The sequence below is a fragment of the Medicago sativa genome, chromosome 4, assembly GCF_051527215.1.
Source record: "Medicago sativa cultivar Bolivia chromosome 4, Bolivia_mono, whole genome shotgun sequence".
Taxonomy (NCBI): Eukaryota; Viridiplantae; Streptophyta; class Magnoliopsida; order Fabales; family Fabaceae; genus Medicago; species Medicago sativa.
Window position 1 is genome coordinate 30389634 of NC_140752.1, and position 27896 is coordinate 30417529.

The 27896-nt window shown below is 33.6% G+C and overlaps 4 protein-coding genes and 1 pseudogene across 5 annotated transcripts; 4 read left to right on the forward strand and 1 right to left on the reverse strand.

Moving 5' to 3' along the window:
- Positions 1-767: 767 nt before the first annotated feature.
- On the forward strand, positions 768-4989 carry LOC146927682 (protein NRT1/ PTR FAMILY 5.10-like). Its single transcript, XM_085700931.1, has 4 exons — positions 768-1032; positions 2285-2502; positions 2639-3150; positions 4056-4989. The coding sequence occupies exons 1-4, from the start codon at positions 906-908 to the stop codon at positions 4876-4878; spliced, it is 1680 nt and encodes a 559-aa protein (XP_085557057.1). The 5' UTR covers positions 768-905; the 3' UTR covers positions 4879-4989.
- Positions 4990-5988: 999 nt separating this feature from the next.
- On the forward strand, positions 5989-11001 carry LOC146927683 (protein NRT1/ PTR FAMILY 5.10-like). 2 transcript variants are annotated; one of them, XM_085700934.1, is made up of 5 exons: positions 5989-6321; positions 6648-6767; positions 6942-7159; positions 8498-9012; positions 10029-11001. In XM_085700934.1, exons 3-5 carry the CDS (start codon positions 6950-6952, stop codon positions 10840-10842), a joined length of 1539 nt encoding a protein of 512 aa, XP_085557060.1. In that variant the 5' UTR covers positions 5989-6321; positions 6648-6767; positions 6942-6949; the 3' UTR covers positions 10843-11001. The 2 variants fall into 2 exon arrangements, with proteins under 2 accessions (XP_085557060.1, XP_085557059.1); XM_085700933.1 differs by lacking the exon at positions 5989-6321 and having other exon boundaries at positions 6516-6767.
- Positions 11002-23114: 12113 nt separating this feature from the next.
- LOC146927684 (protein NRT1/ PTR FAMILY 5.10-like) lies at positions 23115-27895 on the forward strand. Its single transcript, XM_085700936.1, has 4 exons — positions 23115-23562; positions 23875-24092; positions 24623-25061; positions 26966-27895. Exons 3-4 carry the CDS (start codon positions 24862-24864, stop codon positions 27786-27788), a joined length of 1023 nt encoding a protein of 340 aa, XP_085557062.1. The 5' UTR covers positions 23115-23562; positions 23875-24092; positions 24623-24861; the 3' UTR covers positions 27789-27895.
- On the forward strand, positions 23436-24862 carry LOC146927685 (protein NRT1/ PTR FAMILY 5.10 pseudogene; annotated as a pseudogene).
- On the reverse strand, positions 25073-26216 carry LOC146927686 (uncharacterized). The gene has a single exon (XM_085700937.1). The coding sequence runs from the start codon at positions 26004-26006 to the stop codon at positions 25137-25139; it is 870 nt and encodes a 289-aa protein (XP_085557063.1). The 5' UTR covers positions 26007-26216; the 3' UTR covers positions 25073-25136.
- Position 27896: the final 1 nt, after the last annotated feature.

Below are 27896 nucleotides of genomic sequence, written 5' to 3' on the forward strand. Positions count from 1 at the left end.
CATAAAGGCTCAATCTTTTGGTTGGTTGAAAGCAAAGCACAAAAATCTTGCTTATGACTACCATTTGTGGTGGACTAATCTATTAAATTTCCTCGTTCTTTTTATTTTCTTTTAAATGTTCCTTAACTATTTTTGATGTAACTTGATTTTTGTATTTGTTTTTTTTTTTGTGGTGGCTGAGGTTTGGACCCCGGACCTTTTATATATTATGCATTGTCTCTGCCAACTGAGCTAAGCTCATGATGACGCCTTTGCTTCTCTCTAACACACCTTATGCGGAGCAAGCAAAGAGATTTGATTATTGAAATTCCATTTTAGCTTGGATCCAATTCTAGAAATTGGAGAAACTAAGGAACTAAAATTGAGGATATAAAAAATGAAGGACCAAAACTCAGAAATTAAACATTTTTTTTTATTTCCTTAAAAAAAACATTTTTTTTACAAAGATTAAAACCAAAATTCATTATATTTAGAGGGTCTTGTTAACGAGTGTGTTCGTGACACTCTTTAAGGATTATAAAAGAATAAATTATTTTATTAAAAAGTCAAATATTTTGACTTTCAATACTTTGATTAGACGTATTTTCATAAAAATTACGGTTTAAAGACTTTAACGAGTGCCCCGCCCCGACACTCGTTAACATTTCCCATATTTAAAAGAACCACAAATTTATTCAATCATTCTAAAAAATATCGTTCAATATCTAACAGGGAAAAAAAAAAAAAAAAACTCTTTAAATAAAAGGAAGAGTTCAACACTCTTACAGAACCACCTTAATAAAGAAATAATGAGATGGAGCAAAGTCGTGTTTGTGGCTCAAAATTAATCAAATCAGTTACATAAACACAAACAACTCATCTTCCATGAAAAAAAAAAAAACTTAATTATTGAATAGGTTAGTTTGATGGAAGAATCCAACGAAGTGTTGTTAGAAGCTGAATTAGCTCTTGTTGATGGCGCCGTTGACTACAGAGGACAGCCCGCAATTAGGTCCAAATCTGGTTACTGGAGATCCGCTTGGTTTATCATTGGTACACAATTTCATATCTTTATGCAAAACTGATTTTTTATTTTTTTAATATTTTGTTAGTAAATCTTAACATTACAATTGCAATGTAAGTGAGAATGTGTTTTTGATTTTCTTACTGGTAAACCACCAAATTGATCATGTCTCTGTAAGCCACTCTCAAATTAGTGTGGTCGAGTAGTAAGAGGAAAGAGGTCACCCGAGCTATCACATCTCATTAACGACATTCCTGTCTGAAGATCCTTTACCAACAAACCAAATGGATCAAATTCAACAGAAACTTCATTGTCAATGATAAATTTTCAAAGAGAAACAAGGTTTTTGAGTATTTTAGGTGCATATAGGCCATGGTTCGAAGTTAAGGGAGTTTGGGAATTAGGTAATAATGAATTGGTAGGGTTAGTTGGCAAAGGAGAAATGATGGGTGAGGTAGAAGTGTGGAGAATAAAAAGTTGTCGTGGATTGAAAATGCCATGTTGAGCTCGGGTGGTCATTTGAGGAGATAATGGAGGATTGGCTAGAGACGAAGTAGGTGTGGGGAGAGTAGGAGGGGAGGGGGTGTTTTTTTGGTGGTGGCCGGGGTTTGTCCATACCAACTGAGCTAAGCTCACGAGGACGGAGGGGAGGGGGTGTTAGAGATAGGGGTTTAGGCTCTGATACCATGAAATAATTGTTTCCTTTACTGTTTCATTAGTCTGTAATGTGTATTTATACAATGATGTTGTCTTGGGCACCAAGTATGTCTAATTTCGGCCTCAGTTATCTCTAACTAATATACAATATACTAATAATTTATACAATAAATATTTTATATTCTAATAATTTCAATCTAATCTCTATCACATGATAGATACTAACCGAGGGACTTAATTGAGAATCGTTCGACAAAGACAAATGCTATTTTGAAATATTAGCAGAGTTGGCGATTAATTTGAGAGTAGCTTACAGCCATAAGGACCAATTTGGTGGTTTAGTTAGTTTCTTATCATTTTACTCGTTAACTCTTTCGTTTAAGTGGTTAATTTTTTTTTTAGGCTTGAATTAATCTGTTTTACTCATCAACTCTTTCGTAAATGTAAGAGATATTTGGTTTGACAAAAGTTGATGTATTTGGTTCAAGTATAAATTTTGAATTAAATACGTCAATTTTTGTTGACCCAAGTGTTTCTTTTATTTAAGACAGGAACAGTACATGTTTATTTTAAATTTTTTAAAATGTTATGAGGATTGAAATGAGTTAAGAATGTTTTGTTTAGGTGTGGAAGTGGCAGAGAGGGTATCATATTATGGAATTCAAGGGAACTTGATATCATATCTAACAGGATCACTCAAACAAAGCACTGCAACTGCTGCTGAGAATGTGAATATCTGGGCTGGAGCTGCTTCTCTCCTTCCTCTCTTTGGTGCTTTTGTTGCTGATTCTTTTCTTGGACGCTATCGCACAATCATAGTTGCTTCTCTTATCTATATCTTGGTCAGTATTGTTGTTACTTAATATGACATCCAAAGACTTGAATTTTTCTTCTTCTGTACATATTAGTATTAGATATACAGATAGCTCTATTGGTTTATTGTTTTGATGTTGGTCATTGGCTTAATATGAAATACAGGGACTAGGCTTGTTAACGTTATCAGCTTTGCTTCCTTCCCTCACATTTTGTTCTCCTGAGTCACAAGTAATCTTATTTTTCATCTCACTCTATTTAGTTGCCATTGGACAAGGTGGACATAAACCTTGTGTTCAAGCTTTCGGGGCGGATCAATTCGACGAAAAACATCCTAAGGAGCATAGAGCTAGAAGCTCATTCTTTAATTGGTGGTATTTTATTATGATTGCAGGATGCACATCAATACTTACAATCTTGAACTATATACAAGATAACATTAGTTGGGTTCTTGGATTTGGAATCCCTTGTGTCGTAATGATCATTGCTTTGGTTGTTTTTTTGCTTGGAACAAGGACATATAGGTTTAGCATTAAGGATAATGACAAGAGTCCCTTTCTTAGAATTGGTCGTGTATTTGTAGTGTCTGTAAGAAATTGGCGAAATACCTTATCAACGACGGACTTTGAAGAGGAATGTGATGGACTACTTCGCCGTCAAAGTTCTGAACAATTCAAGTAAGAATAACGATGCTAATTTATTCAATTTTACAAAATCCATTCATATCAAATCAATTTATTTGCCACTGAACCAAACACACTTGTTTTTTCAATGTTTTGTCTATTAAGTTCAATCTTATTAGTAGCATTCTATGATGAAATATTACAGTCATGTGTTGCATTGCATTCTATGATAGAATCCACTATTGCTTCTTATCCATATAATCAATGGATTTGATCGTAATCTCTTGGTTATAAATAACACGGTTGAGAGTAATTTCTTTCAAGCTTACTTATTCACTCAATCTACCTATTTATTATTCTCTGAGAATTATATGTTGTTACGTAGTTATTTCTTTTACATGGTAGATTGTTAGAATCAACTCTAAAAAAATATATTTTCTTTTAACACAATATCATTTTTTTGACTTGAGAGGCTTGGAGTAGAATAATGCTTGGTGAGGTTGTAAATTTGAGGAAAGGTTTTCCTAAAATACACTATCAACTCCCTTCGTATATTTCCATGTGGTTAGTTGAACCTCTTCTATGTTGACTGTTTGGAATTGAATCTTTTGTCTATATGTATTTCCTTGTATCGATTCATCTGCTTATTTTAATGTATTGGTTCATCTACAATTATAGTACATTATTAATGGTTCATCCTAGGTAAAGCTCAACAAAGAAAAAAATAAATTGTCAGAAAGATTGATTATTTGGATTTGATAGAATGAGAAAGCTTGATTACATTGAGTATTGGATACCTTTTATATAGTTATCATAACAAACTAATAAATCTTAACTAACTTACAATTAATTATGACCAGCTTATAACTACCTATAACCAACTCCAACTAATTCTAACAAAGTAAAACCCTGAAAGATTATGACTATTTTGACTTAGCTTGTAATTTCTACATTGGCAGCTTCCTTAACAAGGCATTGCTAACACCAAAGGGGTCCAAAGAAGATGAAACTTGTTGCCTTAGTGAGGTGGAAGAAGCTAAGGCTGTTCTAAGGTTGGTTCCAATTTGGGCTACAACTTTGGTTTATGGTATTGTCTTTGCTCAAGTTTTTACATTCTTTACCAAGCAAGGGAGATCAATGGAGAGAACAATATTTCCTGGATTTGACATACCTCCTGCTTCGCTTCAATCGATTAACGGGCTTGCAATTCTTCTCTTCAGCCCCATCTATGACCGCATATTTGTGCCGCTAGCAAGAGTTATCACCGGAAAACCCTCTGGCATCACAATGCTTCAAAGAATTGGCACTGGAATTTTCATATCGATATTCACGGTAGTATTTGCAGCCTTTGTTGAGATGAAAAGACTAAAGATAGCACAAGAGCATGGTCTTGTTGATGATCCAAATGCAACTGTTCCAATGAGTATATGGTGGTTGGTTCCTCAATACTTTTTGTTTGGAATTTCTGAGGTTTTTACTATGGTTGGTCTTCAGGAATTTTTCTATGATCAAGTCCCGAATGAACTAAGAAGCATGGGACTTGCACTCTATTTGAGTATTGTTGGTGTTGCAAGCTTTCTAAGTGGCTTTCTAATTTCTTTGATAGAACATTTTAGTGGCAAAGATGGTCATGAAAGTTGGTTTTGTGACAATATCAATAAGGCACATTTTGATTACTTTTATTGGTTGCTTGCTGGATTAAGTGTGATGGGGTTTACTTTGTTCATTTACTTTGCAAAATCTTACATTTATAATCACAAAGGCACTATCACACAAGGATAGTCTTTGATTAGTTTTTCTTATACATATTTTTGTGCAGAAGAGCAGTTTGGTATGCATGAAATGATAATGGATGACAATAGAGCAAGTTTAATGGGTATTATGATTGATAAACTTGTCATAGTATCATATATTTCTTGCAATACCAGATAAGTTATTGATTGTATGATACAATAAATTTATGATGATGTGCTCTTAATAACATCGAAAAGGATAAATCATTGATTTTTTTTTTTATTTAGCATCAAATTCGAAATAACATCCAGAAGGATAAATCATTAATGAATTATTTTTATTTAACATATCAAATTTTAAATTGGAGAGGAATGTTTAGCCAAGAAAGATACATAGGACTTGTTTGGATTGGTATTTTTTTTTTTAGTTTATGAAAAATAGTTGATGCAAATAAATAAATAAATAAGTTTTTATGTTAATTTATAAGTTTTTACTAATGAAAATTGTATCTTCATAACTTGTTTTTCCATAAATTACATCAACAAGCTTATAAGTAATACCAAAAAGTTCATTTATTTGCATCAGCTGTTTTACATAAGCTCAAAATAAACCTTATCCAAACGGTGTAATAGTTCATGCTGTTAAAGCGAAATCACTAATGAAATCACATGACTGTCTTAAATAAATTGGAGGCGTTGTTAATGTTACAAATGGGCCCTAATTAAAAAAATCATCAAAACACAAAAAAGAGCAATCTCTTGTTTATAGAAAATTGCTATTCATGCATCCAACATTTGTTGCGAGGCACTCTGAACTAACGAAAATATCCCGACGACAATTAACTATCCTGATATAGAGGCATTTAGACATGCCTCAATATCAGGCAGCTCACTTGTACTACACAATATTCACTCACCAGCCTTCCATACTCCATTCCATCATTTTTTTATTTGTAAAAAATGTTTCTCAAATAATTGAAAAATTATTACTACGAGGCCTCTACACTCATTTGGCATCAATAAACATGTGTTGTGGATAATATGTCTTTCATAAATATGTCTTTTATGTTTTATGTGGAGGACAAAGCACCGACAATTTATGTGGATAATATTGCATCACATTTTATATAAATTTATGTATCTGATTAATCTACAATTCATTTCATCGTTTCTTTCATTTCATTCTAATCTGACACTGTGATGGTTACACATTCCAAAATCCATTTACGCCATAAAGTTGAGAAATTCATCTTAATCATAATTGCCTCTAAGTATTGCCAATGGAATGAATCACACGCCTTTTCAAAATCAACTTTAAATAATAACCCACATATTCCAACAGCGAATCTACCAAGAGACAAGATATTTTTTAGAGGACAATTGTTCATCTTCTTATTCCTTATTCACCTGTCAAGAAATGGGCAGACACCACCAAAAACCTAGGCAGTGACTAAACAAGGATAAAGGACTACGTTACACTAACAAGGAGATGGTAAGTAGGTAGGTATAGTGGCAACTTGACACATTCATACATACTATTTAGCTTAGCGGCACATGAAACTTGGAATTGTTTAAGCACTCGTTTGTATTATGTAACATAAAGAAATATTTGTTTCGTACTCATTGACATCATTGTTCAATAAAATATATTTCTTTACCTAAAAAAACGAAACTTAAAGAGTTCAAAACTCTTACAGAACCAGAAAGAAAGAAACGGAGTTTTTGTCTCAACATTAATCATATCAAATACATATACACAAACAAACTCATATTTCATTAAAAAGAAGTGAATTATTTAATAGGTTTTATTGATGGCAGTATCCAATGAAGTTTTGTTAGAAGCTCAATTAGCACTTGTTGATGGAGTCATTGACTATAGAGGACAACCTGCCGTTAGATCCAAAACTGGCTATTGGAGATCCGCTTGGTTTATCATAGGTACTTAAAAACACAAAAATTTATTATCTCTCCGGCACTGAATTTGTCCATTCTTAAAATGGACTAATTTAGAGCCGTAGAGATCATAAATTTTGACACACTTGAAAATACATGTTTAGTTTTAATTATTTTTATGAAATGAAATTCAGTATGAATTGTGAAAGTTATATTTAGGTGTGGAAATGGCAGAGAGGGCATCATATTATGGAATTCAAGGGAATTTGATATCATATCTAACAGGACCACTCAAACAAAGCACTGCAACTGCTGCTGAAAATGTGAATATTTGGGCTGGAACTGCTTCTCTTCTTCCTCTCTTTGGTGCTTTCATTGCTGATTCTTTTCTTGGACGTTACCGCACAATCATAATTGCTTCTCTCATTTATATATTGGTTGGTTCTGTTCTTCACTTTTTTACATTTATTTCTTCCTTCAGTTTTTACCTCACGTTTTTGTTATATAAGTTTTTACCACATGTTAGTATTGTAACATTATAAGTTTTTAAATAGAAAAATAGTCGATGGACACAAATTAAAAAGTAAAAAGATCACAATTATATCATGGGAATTAGGAAATAAAGAGTGTGATGTGATCAAAGTAATATTTTAATGATGTGACATGAAAAGAAAATAAGTTTTTTTTTCCTTCCCAATGCCGAGGGCAATGTTATAATGCATTATACAGTAATATGCCCACTTTATTTCTTTATATTAATAATTTGGTTTCTCCTTTAAATTTCAATGAAAGTTTTTATTACATGACAAATTTCAATGGGTAGTAATTTTCTACTTTTAAGACGGGTTTGAGTATGGGTTCGGGGTGAGTATTTATATCCGTGTTACCCATGTCATACCCGTGTTTTAATATCGGTAAAAACCTAAACCCAATCAACGCGGAGAAAACCTGTCAAATCGTGCTGGGTTCAGGCGGGTAACCACAAATGTGGATTATGTGCCATGTCTAACAACAATCTCCATTTCAAGTGTGAGTTCATTCATTATATTATGATCTCCCTTGTATATATACCATTGTTGGGTCATGAGGGGGGGCCTGGTAGATCATCCATTTGAGACAAGAGCAACCACACAAGTGAGTTTAAGACTAACACAACATATAAATCTAAAACCTTATGGAGTTGGATTTGTGGATCGTCTCACTTATATATTGTTCGACATTCATTTTCATTCAATGTGTGATTTTTAACTTACACTTGTTACACAACACGTACTAAGAACGGGTTGTATCAAGTTTTAAATACGCGTTAGAAATAACTAGTAGATCTCATACATCCAATGGTACCTATGTAATTTGGTTGAGTATGTACTCCTCACTAAATCATTCAATATCATGTTGCATTTTTATATTAATTTATTTTAAAATAAATTCAAATTTTAAACAAATTTTAAGTACATGTTACCGGTGCCCAACCAAACTCCAATATATATAAAATAGACGTGAGAAATTCTACCACTTGTCATTAGAGAAAAATATTTTGAAATTGTTTTTGTAAACCCCATGTGAATGTATACGCCTTGAAATAAAGAGGAAAAAAGAGAAAATGAGAGTGATGTGATAGTTCAACGATGTGGTAGAAAGAGAGTTAGAGAGAAAATGAAGTGTTGAATGAGTGTATGAAAGTTAGATGTGGCTATTTATCATTGTTAAAGCTTTTTAGAGAATGGATACAGTTTTATTGGCTCATTGGTTTGATGTTGGTCATTGGCTTACAGGGACTAGGCTTGTTAACATTATCAGCTATGCTTCCTTCACTCACATATTGTTCTACTCAATCACAAGTAATCTTATTCATCATCTCACTCTATCTAGTTGCCATTGGACAAGGTGGACATAAACCTTGTGTTCAAGCTTTCGGGGCTGATCAATTCGACGAAAAGTATCCTAAGGAGCACAAAGCTAGAAGCTCATTCTTTAATTGGTGGTATTTTACTATGGTTGCAGGTGCTGCGGCAACACTTTCAATCTTGACTTATATACAAGATAACTATAGTTGGGTTCTTGGATTTGGAATACCTTGTGTTATGATGATCATTGCCTTGATTGTTTTCTTGCTTGGAACAATGACGTATAGGTTTAACATTAAGGATAATGAAAAGAGTCCTTTTCTTAGAATTGGTCGTGTATTTGTTGAGGCTGCAAGAAATTTGCAAAATTCTTTATCAACAACGGATATTGAAGAGGAATGTGATGGACTACTTCACCGCCGTCAAAGTTCTAAACAATTCAAGTAAGAATACCAATGTTAATTTCTGCTTGTTTTTCAATATATGTCTAGAAAGTTATTCTTAAAGCAGAAAATATAATGAAATACATTATTGAAGTCATGTTGATTTTCGAATTCGTCTTTTAAGTTTTATGAAATGCATTACATGAAATATATTATAGTAATATGTTACATTGCTACATTCTCAGAATACAAAGAGTACTAAGCTTGGAGAGGGTACTGTGTAGATACTACTAAGTGAGTTTCTTGGGTTGAAAATTGAGAACAATGAATACTTGTGTAATGTTTATAGATAGGTGAACTAGTATAAATCTCATGTCTGTTGCACTCATAAATTATTTGCGTGTTGAATAACAATTATAGATGTTAAACTGTGAGTTCTCTGTAAATAACTACTCCCTCCGGTCACTATTATAAGCAAATTTCTACTTTTTAGATTCATTTAATAAATGATGTATGTAGTCTACAATATAGACCACATACATCATTTATTGAATGAACCTAAAAAGTCAAAATTTGCTTATAATATTGACCGGAGGGAGTACTGCTAAAGGTATTTGGAAAAGGTTCAATTAAGTTTTTTTTTTTAATCCATTGCTCACTCCTAAGATGAGTATATTGTTTGGTTTCAAACACTGTCTTTAGAAAAATACTTACTTGTGCGGATAGAAACACAATTCAACTTCTTTCATATGTTTCCATGTGATTAGTTACTCTTCTTCCTTGTTAATCGCTTTAGTGTTCAACTTCCTTCATATTGTTTGGTTTATTGGTTCATTTGCTTCATTTGATGTATTGGCTCACCTTAATGAAGCACGAATAGCATAAGAATTTATCATATAAGTGATATGTACAAGTGATTTCTATAACAAAAGATAAAATAAAATCAAACTTTTTCATATATGTTAGAAGCTGTTTTCATAAGCTACCCTGACGAGCTTATTGAAACAACTGAAAACAGCTTATGGGCCGGTCATAAACTATTTTGACGCGGCTTGTATTTTCTACATTAATTGCAGCTTCCTCAACAAGGCAATGATAACACCAAAGGGATCCAAAGAATGTAGCCTTAGTGAAGTGGAAGAAGCAAAGGCAGTGCTAAGGTTGATTCCAATTTGGGCCACAAATTTAGTTTATGGCATTGTCTTTGCTCAAGTTTTTACTTTCTTCACCAAGCAAGGGAGTTCTATGGAGAGAACAATATTTCCTGGTTTCGACATACCTCCTGCTTCTCTTCAAACGATAAACGGTGTTGCAATTGTTGTCTTCAGCGCTATCTACGACAGCATATTTGTGCCACTAGCAAAAGCTATAACCGGAAAACCCTCAGGTATCACAATGCTTCAAAGAATTGGCACTGGAATTTTTCTATCTATATTCACAGTAGCATTTGCAGCCTTTGTTGAGACTAAAAGACTAAAAGTAGCAGAAGAGCATGGTCTTGTTGATGATCCTAATGCAACTGTTCCAATGAGTATTTGGTGGTTGATTCCTCAATATGTTTTGTTTGGTGTTTCTGAGGTTTTTACTATGGTTGGTCTTCAGGAATTTTTCTATGATCAAGTCCCAAATGAACTAAGAAGCATGGGACTTGCACTCTATTTGAGTATTATTGGTGTTGGAAGCTTTCTTAGTGGCTTTCTAATTTCTTTGATAGAACATTTTAGTGGCAAAGATGGACATGATAGTTGGTTTTGTGACAATATCAATAAGGCACATCTTGATTACTTTTATTGGTTACTTGTTGGATTAAGTGTGTTGGGGTTTACTTTGTTCGTTTACTTTGCAAAATCTTACATTTATAATCATAAAGGTGTCATCACACAAGGATAGTCACCGATTAATTTTTGGTTTATGTCATATATGTATTGAAGGGAGTTTGGTATGCATTATATGAGGTTAAGGTTTAATTGTATAGTGTTTGATAAAAGTTTAATAATATCATGTATTTTGGTAATATCAAATAATATATTGGATTGAATGGCATTCAAATACTCCATATTTGAAGATTGGAGGAGTGATTACATAGTGTAGAAGATTTAGGATCGTGGTGATTCTGAAATTGAAGAAACCTTTGAAATTGACTGTTGTAAACATTTTGAACATTATAGTGGAAGCATGTAGAAGAGACGTTTTCTTCTACAAAGAGAGGATGTACCTCTAGCGAGGATGAAAAGGGGGAACCTCTATAACTCCGATTTTCTTCTTTCCCTTACTCTTTAATTTCTACAAATTTACTTTGATGTATGTTAATGATGAATTAGGTTAATTGCTATATGCTTTGTGATTGAATAAATTTTAAAAACTATCTTCAAGAACTTGTTGACTCATCAATTCAATCACCTTTCATGCTAGAAATTAACTTGTTGATTAATTCATCACATATATCAAAGTGGTACATTTACTTGTATTAGTAATTTATTATTTAAGGCTAGGTTTGGTTTGAAATAGTTAATTAATGATTTTGTGGATTATGTTGTGTATTGATTATTGATTGTTAAGTAATAACTCAAGCGTGAATTTCTCGTTCCTAATTGAATTATCGGTGCATCATTACTTATTCTATTATCGTTGAAGCTTTTGCATAATCCACTGTAGTCATACGGTTTCAAAACCACGGTTTCGAATTTTTTTTAGAACTAAGGGGATAATCTATTCACCCGCCTTATCCTTGTTCCCGTTATATCGGCCAACAAATGATTCTAGGAAGGCCATTCTTTGCACCTGCAAATTTGTTGGTAGAGACTACACAAGGAGAGGTTATTATCAAGTTAAACAACCAGTATCAAGCTTATAAGGCAATGACTCCAAAAGAAGAAGATTACAATGATACGAATTGTTTCATTGTGTGGTTTATATTTAGAGAACTGGTAGAAAGGTATGCGGAGGAAGAACTCAAGGCTGAACTCGCAGCAGAGGATTGAGAAAACCTTACAACTGAAGACTATGATTAGGTTGTTTGAACTGAAGACGAGGACCCTGAAGCTATAGGGGCCCCAGGCACAACATATACTCATCCGTCAGACTCGATATGTAAAACAAGCGTTGAATGGGATGGAACCTATTAGTTTATTTTCTTTTGTTGTTATTAAGTGAAGAATCATGCCACAAGTCTTTATTTGTTTGTTGGATCAATTTAGTTAAAGTCCTTTATTCAATTATGTTTTGAGATCCATTTAATTTTTATATGAAAAGTCTTTAATACTTTTACAAATTCTAGAGTGACATACCTAGAATTTCTGACTGATTATAGAAATAGGAGGCTGCAAAAGATATTTCTGGTTGTCTTTTCCGAACATTGCATTATAAACGTTTATTTGTCCCCTTAGTAAGATAGGGTTAGGCCTATCCATTTAATCTACCAAGGACCATTCAGGGTATACAGTGTACTTCTAAGATTCATAGATGTGGGTGGAGCCTTTAGATTACAATTTAGGAATACCACTTCTTTTATGTTTCAATTACCTCAAAGAGAGTAAATCCCCATCTTAATAACCATACGAAGAAGGTATACAAGACCTTGGATGATTGACTACCATATACTCTGTATCGCGTGTATAACTTTAGGGTGATTAGATGGAGCAACTTGACAACTAGAGAGATGTTAAAATCCCACAAACTCATCACTTAAATAGAACCCTTGTTTCATAACTGATAATTTTCTGTCTTTATTCCAACAAGGAAATAGAGAGGATTCGAGAATCCTAACCATCACTAAACTCTGCAATCAAAACCTATTTAATTTTCTGCGATCAACTCAACTTTTTTGCGTCATCAAATCAAACTTGCAAACTCCCCTCATTTTATTTGCTTTTATTTACTTTATTTTCTTTTTATTTACTATTTTAATAAGTTTAGCTAGTTGTCTATTTGAAACGACAATTAAATTTGTTCAACTAAATAATATGCTCTACATACCCCAAATTTGTTAATTCCTTATTTTAATTAAATTTTTTAGTCGAGATTGACACAATCTTCCTGGATACTAAATTTTATTACTAGATGATATATAAACCATCAAGTTTTTGGTATCATTGTCGGAAATTGTTGATTAGTTTTGACAAGACCATTGAAATTATATTTTATTTATTTTTTTGCCACTTTATTTTAAAATGGCAAAATGAAAATTTTGTTCTTGTGGCTTTATTTTGTGTTGTGTGATGCTAGTAAGGTATCTTCTTTTTGTTAAAGAAACGAATATTTGATCTAAGATGGGAGATGTCCCATCTATACACACCTTAGGAGACTAGGATAGAATAACAAACCGATGCCATATAACTCATGGGTCTCAACCGGCAGACCCAATTGCCTTCAATATAAAAAAATTCAAATCTTGCGGGTCTTAGAGAAAATTAATATGATGGAGGATCATTTCAAGACCCAAATGTAAATTTGAGTAGATTCTATGAAACATGCCGGTTCTATTGCCTAGATATAGTGACTGAATATCAAAAGAAATTGAGATTTTTTGTTGTCAAATTGATCGAAAGAACAAAAGATTGGTTTCATGATTTTCCCTATGCTGCTGTTGATTTTTGAGTTTAGAAAAGTACCTTTTAATAAAATCGAAATCACCATCGAAGATATTACCGGGTTGAGTCTGCTTCACGTCCTAATAAAATCGAAATCACCACCGAAGATACTACAGGGTTGAGTCATGACACTCGCTTTCTTTAAGACGTTTCACGACACTACCCGAGTTTGCGCAAGGTAGACTAACAACTGTGCGCCTCCAGGATAAAACAACCCAGTTCACCTGTTCGATTAAGTACTGCACCGTAAATTCCATAGGACGTGCGTTTAAGGCCCTGCACGTGTATCCCAGTTTTAACGAACGCTCTAGGAATTTTGCCTCGAAATTCCATAGGACCGGCCTCTGTTCCACATTCGTATAGGTGAGTCTATCAAGGGTACTCCTGTAACTATGTACCCCACTCAACATAGAGTATAGATCTCATTAAGAGTTTCTATTACCTCATCCTTCTTTCGCTGCAGGATCATGCTTTCTTAATCCTTAGCATAACATGTTCTATCACTTCATGACTTGTTATTACCCATTGAACCTAAGTTTTGGGATCTCCAGTCATGTAGGTCGGGTTCGAATCACTCAGTGATCTATAAGCATTAGCCCCATCCTATTGGATGTGTTTATGACTTTCTTTCTAATAATTCCTTTCGTCAAAGGATTGACTAATTCTTTATCAGTACGTACATGATATGCTTCAACCGTTCCTTTTGAGAGTAGCTAGCTCTCTAATACTTTATGTGTTCGTGCCTTAATAATTGTCTCTTGCCATTGTAGTAACGATTCTTAACTTTTGTAATAGCTGCAGCAATGAGTTAACACATCTGGAAATAGTTTTACCCACTAAGGGTTCTCAACTAACAAGCGTCTTATCAACTTGCTTCTTCACTAGTTTTCTTTAGTGTTTTCATCTCAGATTCATTCCATAGTGGATTGAGTCAATATCATTTGTTTCAACAAACAACTCCTCCAATGATGCTCAATGTGCAGTCACTGGTCGCTTAAGACTCATCTGAAGGATGTTCTATTTTGTATCTTGTACCATTCAAGTACAATAGGATACTTCTCATTTGTATCTTGTACCATTCAAGTACAATATGATACTTCTCATAATGTAATCCTAAAGTCATAATCTTCTTAAGGCACCTTATGACCCTTTCAATAGCATGGCAGTGCTTCTCATCCGTCTATTAGTAAACTTGAACAAAAGTCTCACAACGTGGCCAACATCGAGTCTAATGCATTCAATGACATACCTAAGGGCTGCCAATGATGCTCGCATATTCTATTTGTCTAACACCATCTCAAGTGTTCTTGAAAAGTTTTACACTTGGATCATATGGTGTTCTTGCAAGTTTACAGTCAAATAATCACATTTCCCTAAGATATTCTCAACCTTGTGAGAAGTTATCTTTTCTGATCTAGTAATCTTGAAACCAAGAATTACTTCAACTTCATCTAGGTCTTTCTTATCAATGTTGTTGATAAACAATGATTTCAGATAATTCAGCATCCAATGAGGATATAGGTTCTTTAAGGCTTAATGGATCTTCTTCCAATGTATAAACCATAAGGTTCATACTCTTTAGCAATTCTTGCTTTCTTACCTCTTTGAGGTTCTTTAACATCTCGTGCTCCCACTAGCGCCTCACTAGTGCCCCCACTGTTCTTTATTTAAGGGGTAAATATTTACATAGAGATCGACATATTTTAATTCTATGATCACTTTTAGCATTTAGGTCATAAAACATATATGTTTCGCTATTTATAGCATACCCAACAAATACACATTCATAGGCTCTACTAGTGAGTTTAACTTTCTTGGGGTCTGAAATCCGAATATAGTTCAGACAATCCCAAGTTCAAAAATAAGACAAGTTGGGTTGTCTTTTCTTCAAAAAATATTTAATTAGAATTTTTTTTCATAGACTTGGGTCCTCTATCCAACATAAATTTCAATTTTCGTTATAGAAATTGAACATATCAAGCATATCAATTTTATTTTTCAAAATTTGCAGTCATCAATAAATATGATAAAATATCATTTTATCATTTCTAGGTTATGTGCCATTAAGTTCACACATATCATAATTTATTAAGTTTAGAGATTCAAATTATCTAAACACTGAATTATATGAACTTTTGGTTCATTTAAATTGACTTCAAAAAATAAAATTGTCCAATCATATAACTTTGGAATTAAGTCCAAGTTACTTCAAGTTTAAATTAAAAGCTTGTTCACTTGATAAATTTTGATATGTCAAATATTAAAATCACACAACTAATTAAATAGAAGGATACTTTAATTTTGAACATACCATCTGTTTTATCTTGGTTTTCGGGTGTCAAACATTGATTACGTTTGAACCGTTTTAACCTTTTGATATCTCATTTTTTCTTGGGAAGGGAAAAAATAAGCAAAACCCTTGAGAATCGAGGTCCGGGAGTTGTTTTCGCTACGGGAAGGTGTTAGGCACCCATAACGACTATAGTATCCTATAGGAACCGTCTTTATTTTCTACGCGCGCGCTTTATTTTTAAATGCTATTTGAAAAGTGATATTTAAACCTAAGGGTTTACTAAGTGAAGAATTGGAGGGAGACGAAGATGTTTGAATTTTTATTTTATTTGAATTGAAGGAATTTTGATTCCTTGCCTACGTACCCGTTTAAGGGATCAAATCCACCGTAGTTCTCTTCCAAAAAAATGTTTTTTGTTTTTGTTGGTTGATTTTAAGTTTGAAAATTGGAATTTTGAAGAATGAGGGAGAGAGGCCTCAAGGGCATAAGATTGTGAAATTGTGAGGTTGAATTAGTTATTTTGCAAAAGAAAGTCAAAGTATGATTAAAATTCATTAAGATTTTATTTAAGAAAAGAAAGGGAAAATCAATGGGAATTTGGATCCCAAAGTTTATTAGGAAATTATTTGAGTGATGTTGTTCATGTTTTTTGGAAAAAAGGATTTTTCGTCTAAGTTTTAAAGTTCCTAATCATACATCTAAACATACATTCCCTAAACATACATCTAAAGTATCTATGTGATGTGTGTGCATGTGTCGGTGTACATCATTAGAGTCCATTGTCCTTTTTACATCATGCCCTAGTTTACATGCTATGGTCTTGCAAGAAAGTAAAAGCATAAGAAAAATAGTACAAAATTCCTAAGTCTTTACATTCTAAGCCTTGCATGAATTTTAAAGTGCAAGAAATAAAAGGATGAGAATGTGGGATGGAGGATGAAATGCTCATGATGTATGAAACATGAAGTAGAGTGGTTAGTGAAAATAAGGCATAAAATGATAGAGAGATAGGCAAGGAAATACTAAACAAAGAATAGTAAAAATAACAAGAATAAAGTGTCAAAATGTAGTAAAAATTCACCATAACCTCTCAATAAGTACATGACCTATAATTCTCCTATCATAAGCAATTTTCAAAGGCTTCATTGTACCATGAGGGTGAGAATTATAGGGCATATTCAAGTCAAGGATCATGACATATTTTTAGGTACACTTAGCACTTTATTTTCACATACACACATTTACATGACTTGTAAAACAAGAAACTAATTACCCATATTCACATGCAGCAAGAAACACATACAAACAGTAGCTAAAACCTCACAAAATCATATGGTATAGGTCACAAACATTTATCAAGAAATTGGAACTAGAATCAAGCAAATTTTCACAAATTTTTTAATACAAAACATCACAAAATAGCAAGAAAATCATCACATTATTACTTCCAAGTTTTAATATGCAAAAATTATCACAAAAATACCACAAAACTATCGAGAAAGGTGTATGAAAATTTTTAGAATTTTTAAAGAATTTTTAGACACAAGAACATATAAAACTTCACAAATTTTAACAAGCATAGTAAACAATTAACTAGAAAATACCACATATTTTTTAATCAAAATTTAACACATAACAACATCACAAAAATATCAAGAAAAAGATCAAGAACACATAGGAATTTTTTAGGAATTTTTAAAGGATTTTTAGACTCAAAAAATATACAAAAATTCACAAATTTTAACAAAAATAGTAAACAAATTAACAAGAAATTCCACATATATTTTCCTCAGGTTTTGACACATAGAAACATCACAAGAAGGTCAAGCAAAATATCAAGAACATATGAAAAAATTTTAAGAATTTTTATGAGAATTTTAAGCAAGGCAGGGGGTGTAACTAGCAAGAAATCAGTAAGAACATGCAAGAAAGGGGGGGGGGGGGGGGGGCGCATAGCAAAACATCACACATGGCAGGTTTGGGCTGAAAGGAAGAGATGGATCAGGCTGAACCCATGGGTTATGGGTCAGGCCATGGGCTGAACCGGTTCAGTGGCCTATATAAGGCCATGAACCGGTTTTTTGGTTCATTTCTCCCATACTTTCTCTCTCTAGGTCACAAATGCTCTCTCCCTCTCTCTAAAGAAGTCTGGACGGAGAAGAAGAAGAGAAGAGTTCCGACGCGGCGGCCGGCCGGTTTCCGGCGGCGGAGCCACCGCGTCGGAAAGTTTAAACTCCTTTTTTTTCGTAAATTTTTTTGTGGAATCAGCTTCTTTTCTCCTCCTCTTTCCAATTCTGAACATGGATTCTCAGAAACAAACACGTATTCGTCTAGATCTAAACAAACATGTACGAAAATAAAATAGAGGATTACCTCTGGATTGGTTTGGATCTTTGAGCTTTGAGCTTCACTGATGCGTGTTGTTCTTGTTGTGTTGCGAGTTCATTGAGCTTGCAATCCTTTGTGTTGATTCTTCGACTCCTAGTTTTTTGTGTGATTCGGTGTTGGAACTGGATCCGAATTCGTGTGATTTGGAACTGAACTTGCTGGATTCGGATTTGTGATGATTTGGTATTGAAATTGCTGGATTCGAATTTGTGATGATTTGGTACCGAAATTGTTCGATTCGAATTTGTGATGATTTGGTACTGAAATTGTTCGATTCGAATCTGTGATTTGGTACTGTTGTTTGGTGATGATGATTCTGTGATGTTGAATTTTGGTGAATTCTGGAAATTTTGTTGTTTTTGGGAGAAAATTGAGTTTGTTAGGGTTTGAGATTCATGTGTTCTTGATGAAATTCATCAAGTTCATATGAATCTTGATGGTTTGATCTGTTTTTGGTGGAGAGAGAGAAAGCAAAAGTGTTTGTGATGAGTTGTAAAAAAGTGAATGGATCTGTGTGACTTTGACTGATGAGGTGGCCTTTTATAGGCTGCCACTTGTGCACTCTGGACCAATAGGACACTGCCACGTGGACACAAGCTTGTAACAAACTTCTGGACCAATCTGCAATTATTAAAAATTGAAGGACTAAAAAGAAAAATGACAACAAGGACTAAAAATGCAATTATTGGAAATTTTAGGACTAAAAAAATGAAAATTAAAATAAAATGAATTAAAATTGGTAAACGGAAAATAACGTAAAGTGAAACGATTAAAAATGACAAAACGGACTAAAACGAACCAATTACTTAAATGAGGTACTTTAAAGTAACCTCTCTCTGCCGAAATTTCGTGTGAAATGACCAAAATGCCCCTGGGGACTAAAACGACTAAAAATGACTCAGATGCAATTTTAAAATGGATTTTTAACAGGAAATTAAAGCAAGAGCTTATACAAGCAAAATTAAAAGACTCAGAGACAATTTTTTTGGAAATTAAACAGAGTTTTAACACATGAAAAGACTAAAATGCCCCTAGGGGCTAAAACGACTCGAAATGACTCAGATACAATTTTTGAAGTGGATTCTGTCATGGAGTTAAACAAAAACTCATTCAAACCAATTGCAAGGACTCAGGGACAATTTTTCAAAGATTGAAAGAAACCTTAACGTAGGAAATGACTAAAATGCCCCTAGGGGCTAAACTGACTCAAAATGACTTCAAATGTAATTTTTTGAAATGGATTTTGACATAGAATTGAAATAAAGACTTATTCAAACCAAAAAGACTCAAACAATTTTTAAAGGACTAAAATGAGTTTGGATACAGGAAATGACTAAAATACCCTTTTTCATGAATTTTGCAAATAACATTGAAATAAGATGCAGAGAAAGATGCAATTGATCAGAAACATATCAAATGACTTAAAATGCAAGAAAGATGTTTTTGGATGACTTGAAATGCAAGAAAACATGGACAAACACACAGTTGAAAAGATATGTAAAACTAAATTGAGAGATAAAGCAGAGTGAAATGTCAGTGTAAACAATAACAAATTGGCAATTCTTCAAGGGTAATAGACATGTATCAAAGATGACAGAGAATTTTGAACAAGTATTTTTAGGTCCAAAATTAGGGTATAACACCATCAAAGCGCAATCTTTTCCCACAAGAAAGCATGGTACACAAGTCTCTCTTTAAGTTTGAGTCAACTCAGTCTTATTCAGTAGAAATTTGAAATTCCGATTCTTTCTTATTTTTGGAGCATGCATCACATCCTAGAGAATAATTTTTCTTTTCGGACGTGAATTGTAACTTCAAATCTCCAATATACCAACTACTTTAATGGTGTAAGAAGATTCTAACAATACTTTCTTATTTTCAGCAGTAGCATATGTTTTTGAACATAGCATAATCATAGAAAACATGGTGTTTGTCGCTAATGTTTATCCACCATTCATTTATTCACCAACTAGATTGATTTAACTAGTGATATCAGTGAATTTATCTTTAGTCATGTTAGGCTACAAAGCACTTGACATGATCATATAATTGCGGGACATATGACATGGTTTCTCACAATTGTATTAAAAATAAATTGTGAACCAATGTCAATTCTTGATGGTGGTTGCTGATTTTCACTTAGGACCTTTTTGGGGAACCTATTCTTTTGGCAATGAGAGTTATTTATTCACAGTGAGGTTTTGATTTTTGAAAATAAATTTCGAACATATTCAAAGTAGCATATGTGAATTTCGTTAGTGTTGTTGTTATAACAACAAGCACTTCATTGTTTCAGTCGAAAAGATGTATTTCTATAGCTTGATTTATCCTTGTTGTATTTAGGGACAACGAAACCTCAATAAGTAATTTCTTCGGTAGACATAGTAGTTGAAATGTCTTAAAATTGTTGATTTTCGAGTTCAGAAAAGTACCTTTTAATAAAATCGAAATCACCACCGAAGATATTGCCTGGTTGAGTCTGCTTCACGTCCTAATAAAATTGAAATCACCGCCGAAGATACTAACGGGTTGAGTCACGACACTTGCTTTCTTTAAGACGTTTCACAACACTACCCGAGTTTGTGCAAGGTAGACTAACAACCGTGCGCCTCCAGGATAAAACAGCTCAGTTCACCTGTTCGATTAAGTACTGCACCGTAAATAATCGTTCGAGAAATAACGCCCTCAAATATGGTACTAAGACCACTCTTAATACTGAAACCAATATGGTATTGTGACCGCTCTACTATGGTGCTGAGACCACTCAAATATGGTGTTACCGCCATTCTAATTTTTAACTTCTCCAAATATCAATATGGTACTTCAACCACTGAAATATGGTGCTACTACCATTCTAACATCTAACTTCTCCATGAATAGAAGAATATATATATATATATATATATATATATATATATATATATATATATCTGTGTGTTTAAGATCATTCTTATTGTACCGAAAAAATTGAAGGGACTATGCTCTTAAGATCATTCTTATTTCCGAAAGGACAATAAACCGAATAGATACTATGGTCTTAGGAACACTCTTAATTCCGAAGGGACAAAAGGAGTAGAAAAATGAGAAAGACTTGTCAACACAAGTCGGAGGGAGAAGAGAGGAAAAGCCCAGGAAACATCAACTGAGAATTTCGGTGTGTTCAATGCATTGTGTGAGCTCTCTATTTATAGAGAAAGTTCACAACTAATAAATGAGAAACTTCTCAAATCAAGAATTTGAATCTAGATGTGGCCTTACACACACTAGTAGCTGGTCTAAAACCTAGACCATTTGTTTAATCTTTGGCAACAAGACCCACTGATTTGATTGATGATATTCTAATGAAAGCAAGAGTATACATTGTCAGGGAGGACATAACAACTTCAAAATTGGTGATCACATGAGGCCCCTAAGTAATGACTAGGATCGAAGTGGAGGTCGTAGTCAAAAAGGAAAAATCGAATGAGATAATACTTCTCCAACTTCACTCCACTTACGGAGAATCCCAAGAGGATCATTTGAGATACATACGATTTCAGTTTAATCAATCTACCTCACCAATTATGAGAGTTAAAACCATAAGCAGAACGAAGGATATAATGTGAGTACCACTTAAGGAATTGAAAAATAATCTAACACCACTTATAGTTAAACAACTAAGTTGTAGTTATATATATGTACAATGGTTTAAATATGACTTTTATCTACAGACAAATAGATATTTATCTATGGAAATGCATAATTGACATTATAATTGACATTAAAATTGATGTTTGTCAGACTTTTACCTAAGAAAAAAGGACATTATTGACGGATTATGGCCGTAGGTACGAGTTTTGTAAGTACTTATCAAAAACAGTTCAAAATATGATAAAAAACATAGTTATATTCAGAGTCACAAACAGAGTATGCATGGAAATCAAGTTAAACACACACAGAGAGAGAGAGCAAACAAATTATCCCGATTCCCTTCACAATCCGAGGTTAGCTAATTCAGTCCCCTTGCACTTCAAAGATTTTTTTTACTATTATCACACAAGATTACAATTTGCTCAAACACACAGTAAGAGACTTCTATAATCTAAGTTTAATTAAATAAAAGAGATTGTGTTTACACTAAATATACAATGTGTAAGAAAAATTAAGGTTCAGATGATTTTTGAAATACTAAAGAAATTTGAAGATTGAAAGTTTGTAAAAATTTCTCTAAGTGGTGCGCTATATAATTTGACAGAGTAAGGGCACTCATAAAATCATAGAAGTCTTGTTGTTTATCTTCAACTGCCCAGGTCCTTATATAGGAGAGAATGAGAGAGCCGTTGTTGAAGAAGTGTTAGTGCATCAATTAAGTTCTTGAGTTGCTTGATCAGAGACGTTGAGATGTTTCATCAAATGGATAATATCGTTGAGTAGTCATCCAAAAATATGCCGCTATTACATTCTCTTTTCCCTTGAATCATCTTGTTTGTTTCTACACACGGTCAGAAGACAACAAACTATACTACTCAGAATCTAATAGGACATTCCTTCAAAAGACGACAAACTCAGTAATAGTCTTCAATTTCTGACGTCATCTTCAGATGCTTTAGTCTTTCAGAGTCTTCATTCCAAAAACTTTTGAGTGAAAAACCTTTTGTGATCAATGCGTTGACTTTCTAGTTAACCCTATTGTTCCAAACCCATTTTAGTTCAACACTTGTTACACTTGCATAGATACAAATCAAGATGATACAAGATTGGAAGCAAACGTTCAATTAAGTATATGAGCTTCCAAGGTTGGAAGCAAAGTTATAGTGAAAAAGAGTTATTTTAATGCTTTGTTTTTTTACTCCAGTTCGGAGCAGGTAATCTTTATGATTATTTAATTTTAGAGAAGGTACTCATCACATCAGATGGACTTTAGAATTGTTTTAGTACTCGTTTATTGTGGTTTGCATGTGCATTATTTTATAACAAAGAATATAGTTTCGCACATCATTGACATCATTGTTCTATAAAATATCTTTCAATTTCATTACCTTAGACAAAAAGAATAGAAAGCATTTCCATAAAAGAAAGAGTTCAACAACACTCTTACAAAACCCCCTTAATAAAGAAAGAAAGAAAGAGACATAGCAATCAATCAAGGCTCAAAATTCTTCAAATCAGATACATACATACACACAAACATACTCATCTTTCATAAAAAAGAAGTGAATTATTCAATTTGTTTGATGGCAGAATCCAATGAAGTTTTGTTAGAAGCTCAGTTAGCTCTTGTTGATGGAGTCGTTGACTACAAAGGACAGCCTGCAGTTAGGTCCAAATCTGGTTATTGGAGATCAGCTTGGTTTATCATAGGTACACAATTTCATATCTCTATTATATTGACAATAAAGGTTGGTTTGACCTAAGTTTGAGACACTATTTGAACCTTGAAATTTGGTCATAAAACCCAACTCAATTAAACTTTTTGTTACAATTTCATATATCATTGAACCTTGAAATTTTCTGTTTTGTTTTTATCATTAATAAAGGTTGGTTTCAAAAAGAGTTGGTCAGCACTCTTTGAACCTTGTAGTTTTGGTTTGACTGGTAAAATTTATTTTTTTACTTTTTTTTTTTTTTAAAATGGTGACGTGACTTGAAATGAATTATGAATGTTTTGTTTAGGTGTGGAAGTGGCAGAGAGGGTATCATATTATGGAATTCAAGGGAACTTGATATCATATCTGACAGGGCCACTCAAGCAGAGCACTGCAACTGCTGCTGAAAATGTGAATATCTGGGCTGGAACTGCTTCTCTACTTCCTATCTTTGGTGCTTTTTTTGCTGATTCTTTTCTTGGACGCTATCGCACAATCATACTTGCTTCTCTTATCTATATCTTGGTCAGTTCAGTTCTTCACTTGCTTTTACGTATTTTAGTTTTGTCTCTTCAATTTTTACGGTATTTGCTTCTCTTATCTAAATCTTAGCGTCTTCACACACATTTTGAAATTTATTTGTGCAACCATCATCATATTCATCATCGTCTTGTTCAAGTATTTGCTGTATTCTCTCAGCACAAGATCTCATATTAGTTTCCCTTTATTCTACGGCTCTGTTTGGTAAAAATAGCGGATAGCTGATACTCTAGCTGATAGCTTATAGCTGATGGCTGATAGCTGATAAGCTAATTAAAGTTTTTTGGCCTTGCCAAACTGAGCCTACATATTCTAACACTGCCTTTCATGGTTTTTGCTAATCTGTCTCTATCTTTCATTATTTTGATATATGAGATATCATTCAACTAGCGACAATTAATTATCTATGTTATAGGGTCTTTGGACGGTTTTGCGTATTTAAAAAAAAATGAATACACAGATAGCTATGTCGGCTCATGTTTTGATGTTGGTCATTGGCTTAATACAATTTACAGGGACTAGGCTTGTTAGCAGTATCAGCTTTGCTCCCTTCCCTCACATTTTGTTCTCGTCAGTCACAAGTAATCTTATTCTTCATCTCACTCTATCTAGTTGCCATCGGACAAGGTGGACATAAACCTTGTGTTCAAGCTTTCGGGGCTGATCAATTCGACGAAAAGCATCCTAAAGAGCACAGAACTATATACAAGATAACATTAGTTGGGTTCTTGGATTTGGAATCCCTTGTGTTGTAATGATCATCGCTTTGATTGTTTTTTTGCTCGGAACAAGGACATATAGGTTTAACATTAAGGATAATGACAAGAGTCCCTTTATTAGAATTGGTCGTGTATTTGTTGCAGCTATAAGAAATTGGCGAAATAACTTATCAACAACGGATTTGGAAGAAGAATGTGATGGACTACTTTGTCGTCAAAGTTCTGAACAATTCAAGTAAGAATAACAATGCTAACTTATTCTTGTTTTTTAATGATATGTCTTTTTTTTTTTTTTTTGAGAGAAAATAACTTATATCATTTCATTAAGAATTAAAGTAGTAATACATGCTGGAATAACATCAAAGACATGGAAGCTAGTACTAGATGTGGCTGCCTTAGCTAACACATGTGCAGCCTCATTCGCTTGCCTCCTAGTAAACTCGACATGAGAGTTTGTTAAATGATTTCTACATAATTGGATGCTACTATCCATGATAGAACCAAATTCGGTGACATCTCCACGACCTTTGTTGAAATAATCGGCTACTCTTTTTGAGTCAACCTCAAAGTCAACATTTGTTAGTTGAAGCTCTTGTATCCACCGAATTGCATGATATAAACCCAGTGCCTCCCCAACATCGACAGAACAAACTGGAGTAATCCACATTGTTTTAGAACGGACATGATTCCCATCTGAGTCTCGGATGCACATTCCAAATCCTACCTTATTGTTAGTATTTGAAAAAGAGGCATCAATATTACATTTGTATCTTCCCCTACTGGGTTTCCTCCATCTGAGATTCACATCCCCATTTTGGTGTAACGTACTTTGCGCACCAGGTAGGGTACTCTGACTAGACGGATGTTGCTTACAATTCGCATTCCTCCATCCTTCTAACAAGTGTGTAGCTCTTTCCAAAACTGTAATACTCGAGTCTGATACCTGTTGCCACAACTTGAGATTTCTAGCTTTCCAGATGCTCCACATTATTGTGACGATAATTTCAATCTGTGATGATGGTAATTCCTGCAATAAATTAAAAATAATATCCAGAGCGTTATCAAACTCGTTCAGAGATGGGGAAATCAAGTGCCACACATTTGCTGCAAGCCAGACATCAATGGCTGCCTGGCAGTGAAAGAAAATATGGTAGCTATCCTCATGAGGGTCTTCACACATGACACAATTTGACGGACAGTTAATCCCCCTGCTACGCAGTTTCACCCGTGTTGGAAAGCAATCTCTGCAGATTCTCCATACCAAATTCTTGACTTTAGGAGGTACTTTTAACCTCCAGATTCCACTCCAATACCCTGGTTTTCGCAAGTGATCATTGTTAATGATATGTCTATTAAGTTCAATCTTATTAGTAGCATTCTGAAAGAAGAAAATATGATGAATTACATTATTAGACTCATCTTGAGTTTGTCTTGAGTTTTATGAGATGCATTATATGATGAAATATATAATAGTCATGTGTTGCATTGCATTAACAAATTGTAGCATTAATAAATTGCATCTAACCCACCATGATAGAATCTTGAGCTTGTGATACTACATTCCACAAGGATAAAATCATAGGTTTTTATCCATATAATCAATGAATTTGATCTAAATTAGTTTGTTATAATCATCTCATTCAACTAGTTCCAAATCTTTAAGTGTTTACTCATTCACTCAATATACCTAGTCTTTATTCTTCTCTGAAAATTGTATGTTGTTATGTAGTTATTTCTTTTAAATGGTATTGTTAGAATCAACTTTAAAAAAATATATTTCCGCTAAACACACTATTGTTATTGTGATTGTGTCGCCAGATAGTTCAACTCCCTTCTTATTTAATCACGGTGGTTACTTAAACTTCTTCTATTTTGTTGTATTGATTCATCTACAATTATCGTACATTAATGGTTCATGCTAGATAGAGATCAACAAAGAAAAAAAATAAATTGAGAGAAAGATTGATTATTTGGAATTGAAAGAATGAGAAAATTTGATTACAATGAGTGTTGGATACCTTTTATATAGTGATCATAACAAAACTAACAAAGCTTAACCAACTCAAACTAATTCCAATAAATTAAAACATTGAAAGATTATGGCTATTTTGACTTAGCTTGTAACTTCTGCATTGGTAGCTTCCTCAACAAGGCATTGCTAACACCAAAGGGATCCAAAGAAGATGAAACTTGTAGCTTTAGTGAGGTGGAAGAAGCAAAGGCGCTACTAAGATTGATTCCAATTTGGGCTACAACTTTAGTTTATGGTATTATCTTTGCTCAAATATTTACATTCTTCACCAAGCAAGGGAGTTCTATGGAGAGAACAATATTTCCTGGATTTGACATACCTCCTGCGTCTCTTCAAACGATAAACGGTGTTGCAATTGTTATCTTCAGCGTTATCTACGATCGCATATTGGTGCCACTAGCAAGATCTATAACTGGAAAACCCTCAGGTATCACAATGCTTCAAAGAATTGGCACTGGAATTTTTCTATCTATATTTACAGTAGTAATTGCAGCCTTTGTTGAGATTAAAAGACTAAAGGTAGCACAAGAGCATGGTCTTGTTGATGATCCAATTGCAACTGTTCCAATGAGTATATGGTGGTTGGTTCCTCAATACTTTTTGTTTGGAGTTTCTGAGGTTTTTACTATGGTTGGTCTTCAAGAATTTTTCTATGATCAGGTCCCAAATGAACTAAGAAGCATGGGACTTGCACTCTATTTGAGTATTGTTGGTGTTGCAAGCTTTCTAAGTGGCTTTCTCATATCTTTGATAGAAAATATTAGTGGCAAAGATGGGCATGATAGTTGGTTTTGTGACAATATCAATAAGGCACATCTTGATTATTTTTATTGGCTACTTGCTGGATTAAGTGTGTTGGGGTTTACTTTGTTTGTTTACTTTGCAAAATCTTACATTTATAATCATAAAAGTGTCATCACACAAGGATAGTCACCGATTAAGGTTAAATTGTATAGTGTTTGATAACACTTTAAAAATATCGTGTATTTTGTTAATATCAAATAATATATGGGATTGAATGGCATGCAAATGCTCTAT

Bases quoted from the DNA above. Each gene is read 5' to 3' on its own strand.
- LOC146927682 (XM_085700931.1), top strand. From the start codon at position 906: ATGGAAGAATCCAACGAAGTGTTGTTAGAAGCTGAATTAGCTCTTGTT. The intron at 1,033-2,284 runs GTACACAATTTC...TGTTTTGTTTAG, and splicing joins ATCCGCTTGGTTTATCATTG to GTGTGGAAGTGGCAGAGAGG. The intron at 3,151-4,055 runs GTAAGAATAACG...CTACATTGGCAG, and splicing joins CAAAGTTCTGAACAATTCAA to CTTCCTTAACAAGGCATTGC.
- LOC146927683 (XM_085700933.1), top strand. From the start codon at position 6,641: ATGGCAGTATCCAATGAAGTTTTGTTAGAAGCTCAATTAGCACTTGTT. The intron at 6,768-6,941 runs GTACTTAAAAAC...AGTTATATTTAG, and splicing joins ATCCGCTTGGTTTATCATAG to GTGTGGAAATGGCAGAGAGG. The intron at 7,160-8,497 runs GTTGGTTCTGTT...ATTGGCTTACAG, and splicing joins CTTCTCTCATTTATATATTG to GGACTAGGCTTGTTAACATT.
- LOC146927684 (XM_085700936.1), top strand. From the start codon at position 24,862: ATGATCATCGCTTTGATTGTTTTTTTGCTCGGAACAAGGACATATAGG. The intron at 25,062-26,965 runs GTAAGAATAACA...CTGCATTGGTAG, and splicing joins CAAAGTTCTGAACAATTCAA to CTTCCTCAACAAGGCATTGC.
- LOC146927686 (XM_085700937.1), bottom strand. From the start codon at position 26,006: ATGTGTGAAGACCCTCATGAGGATAGCTACCATATTTTCTTTCACTGC.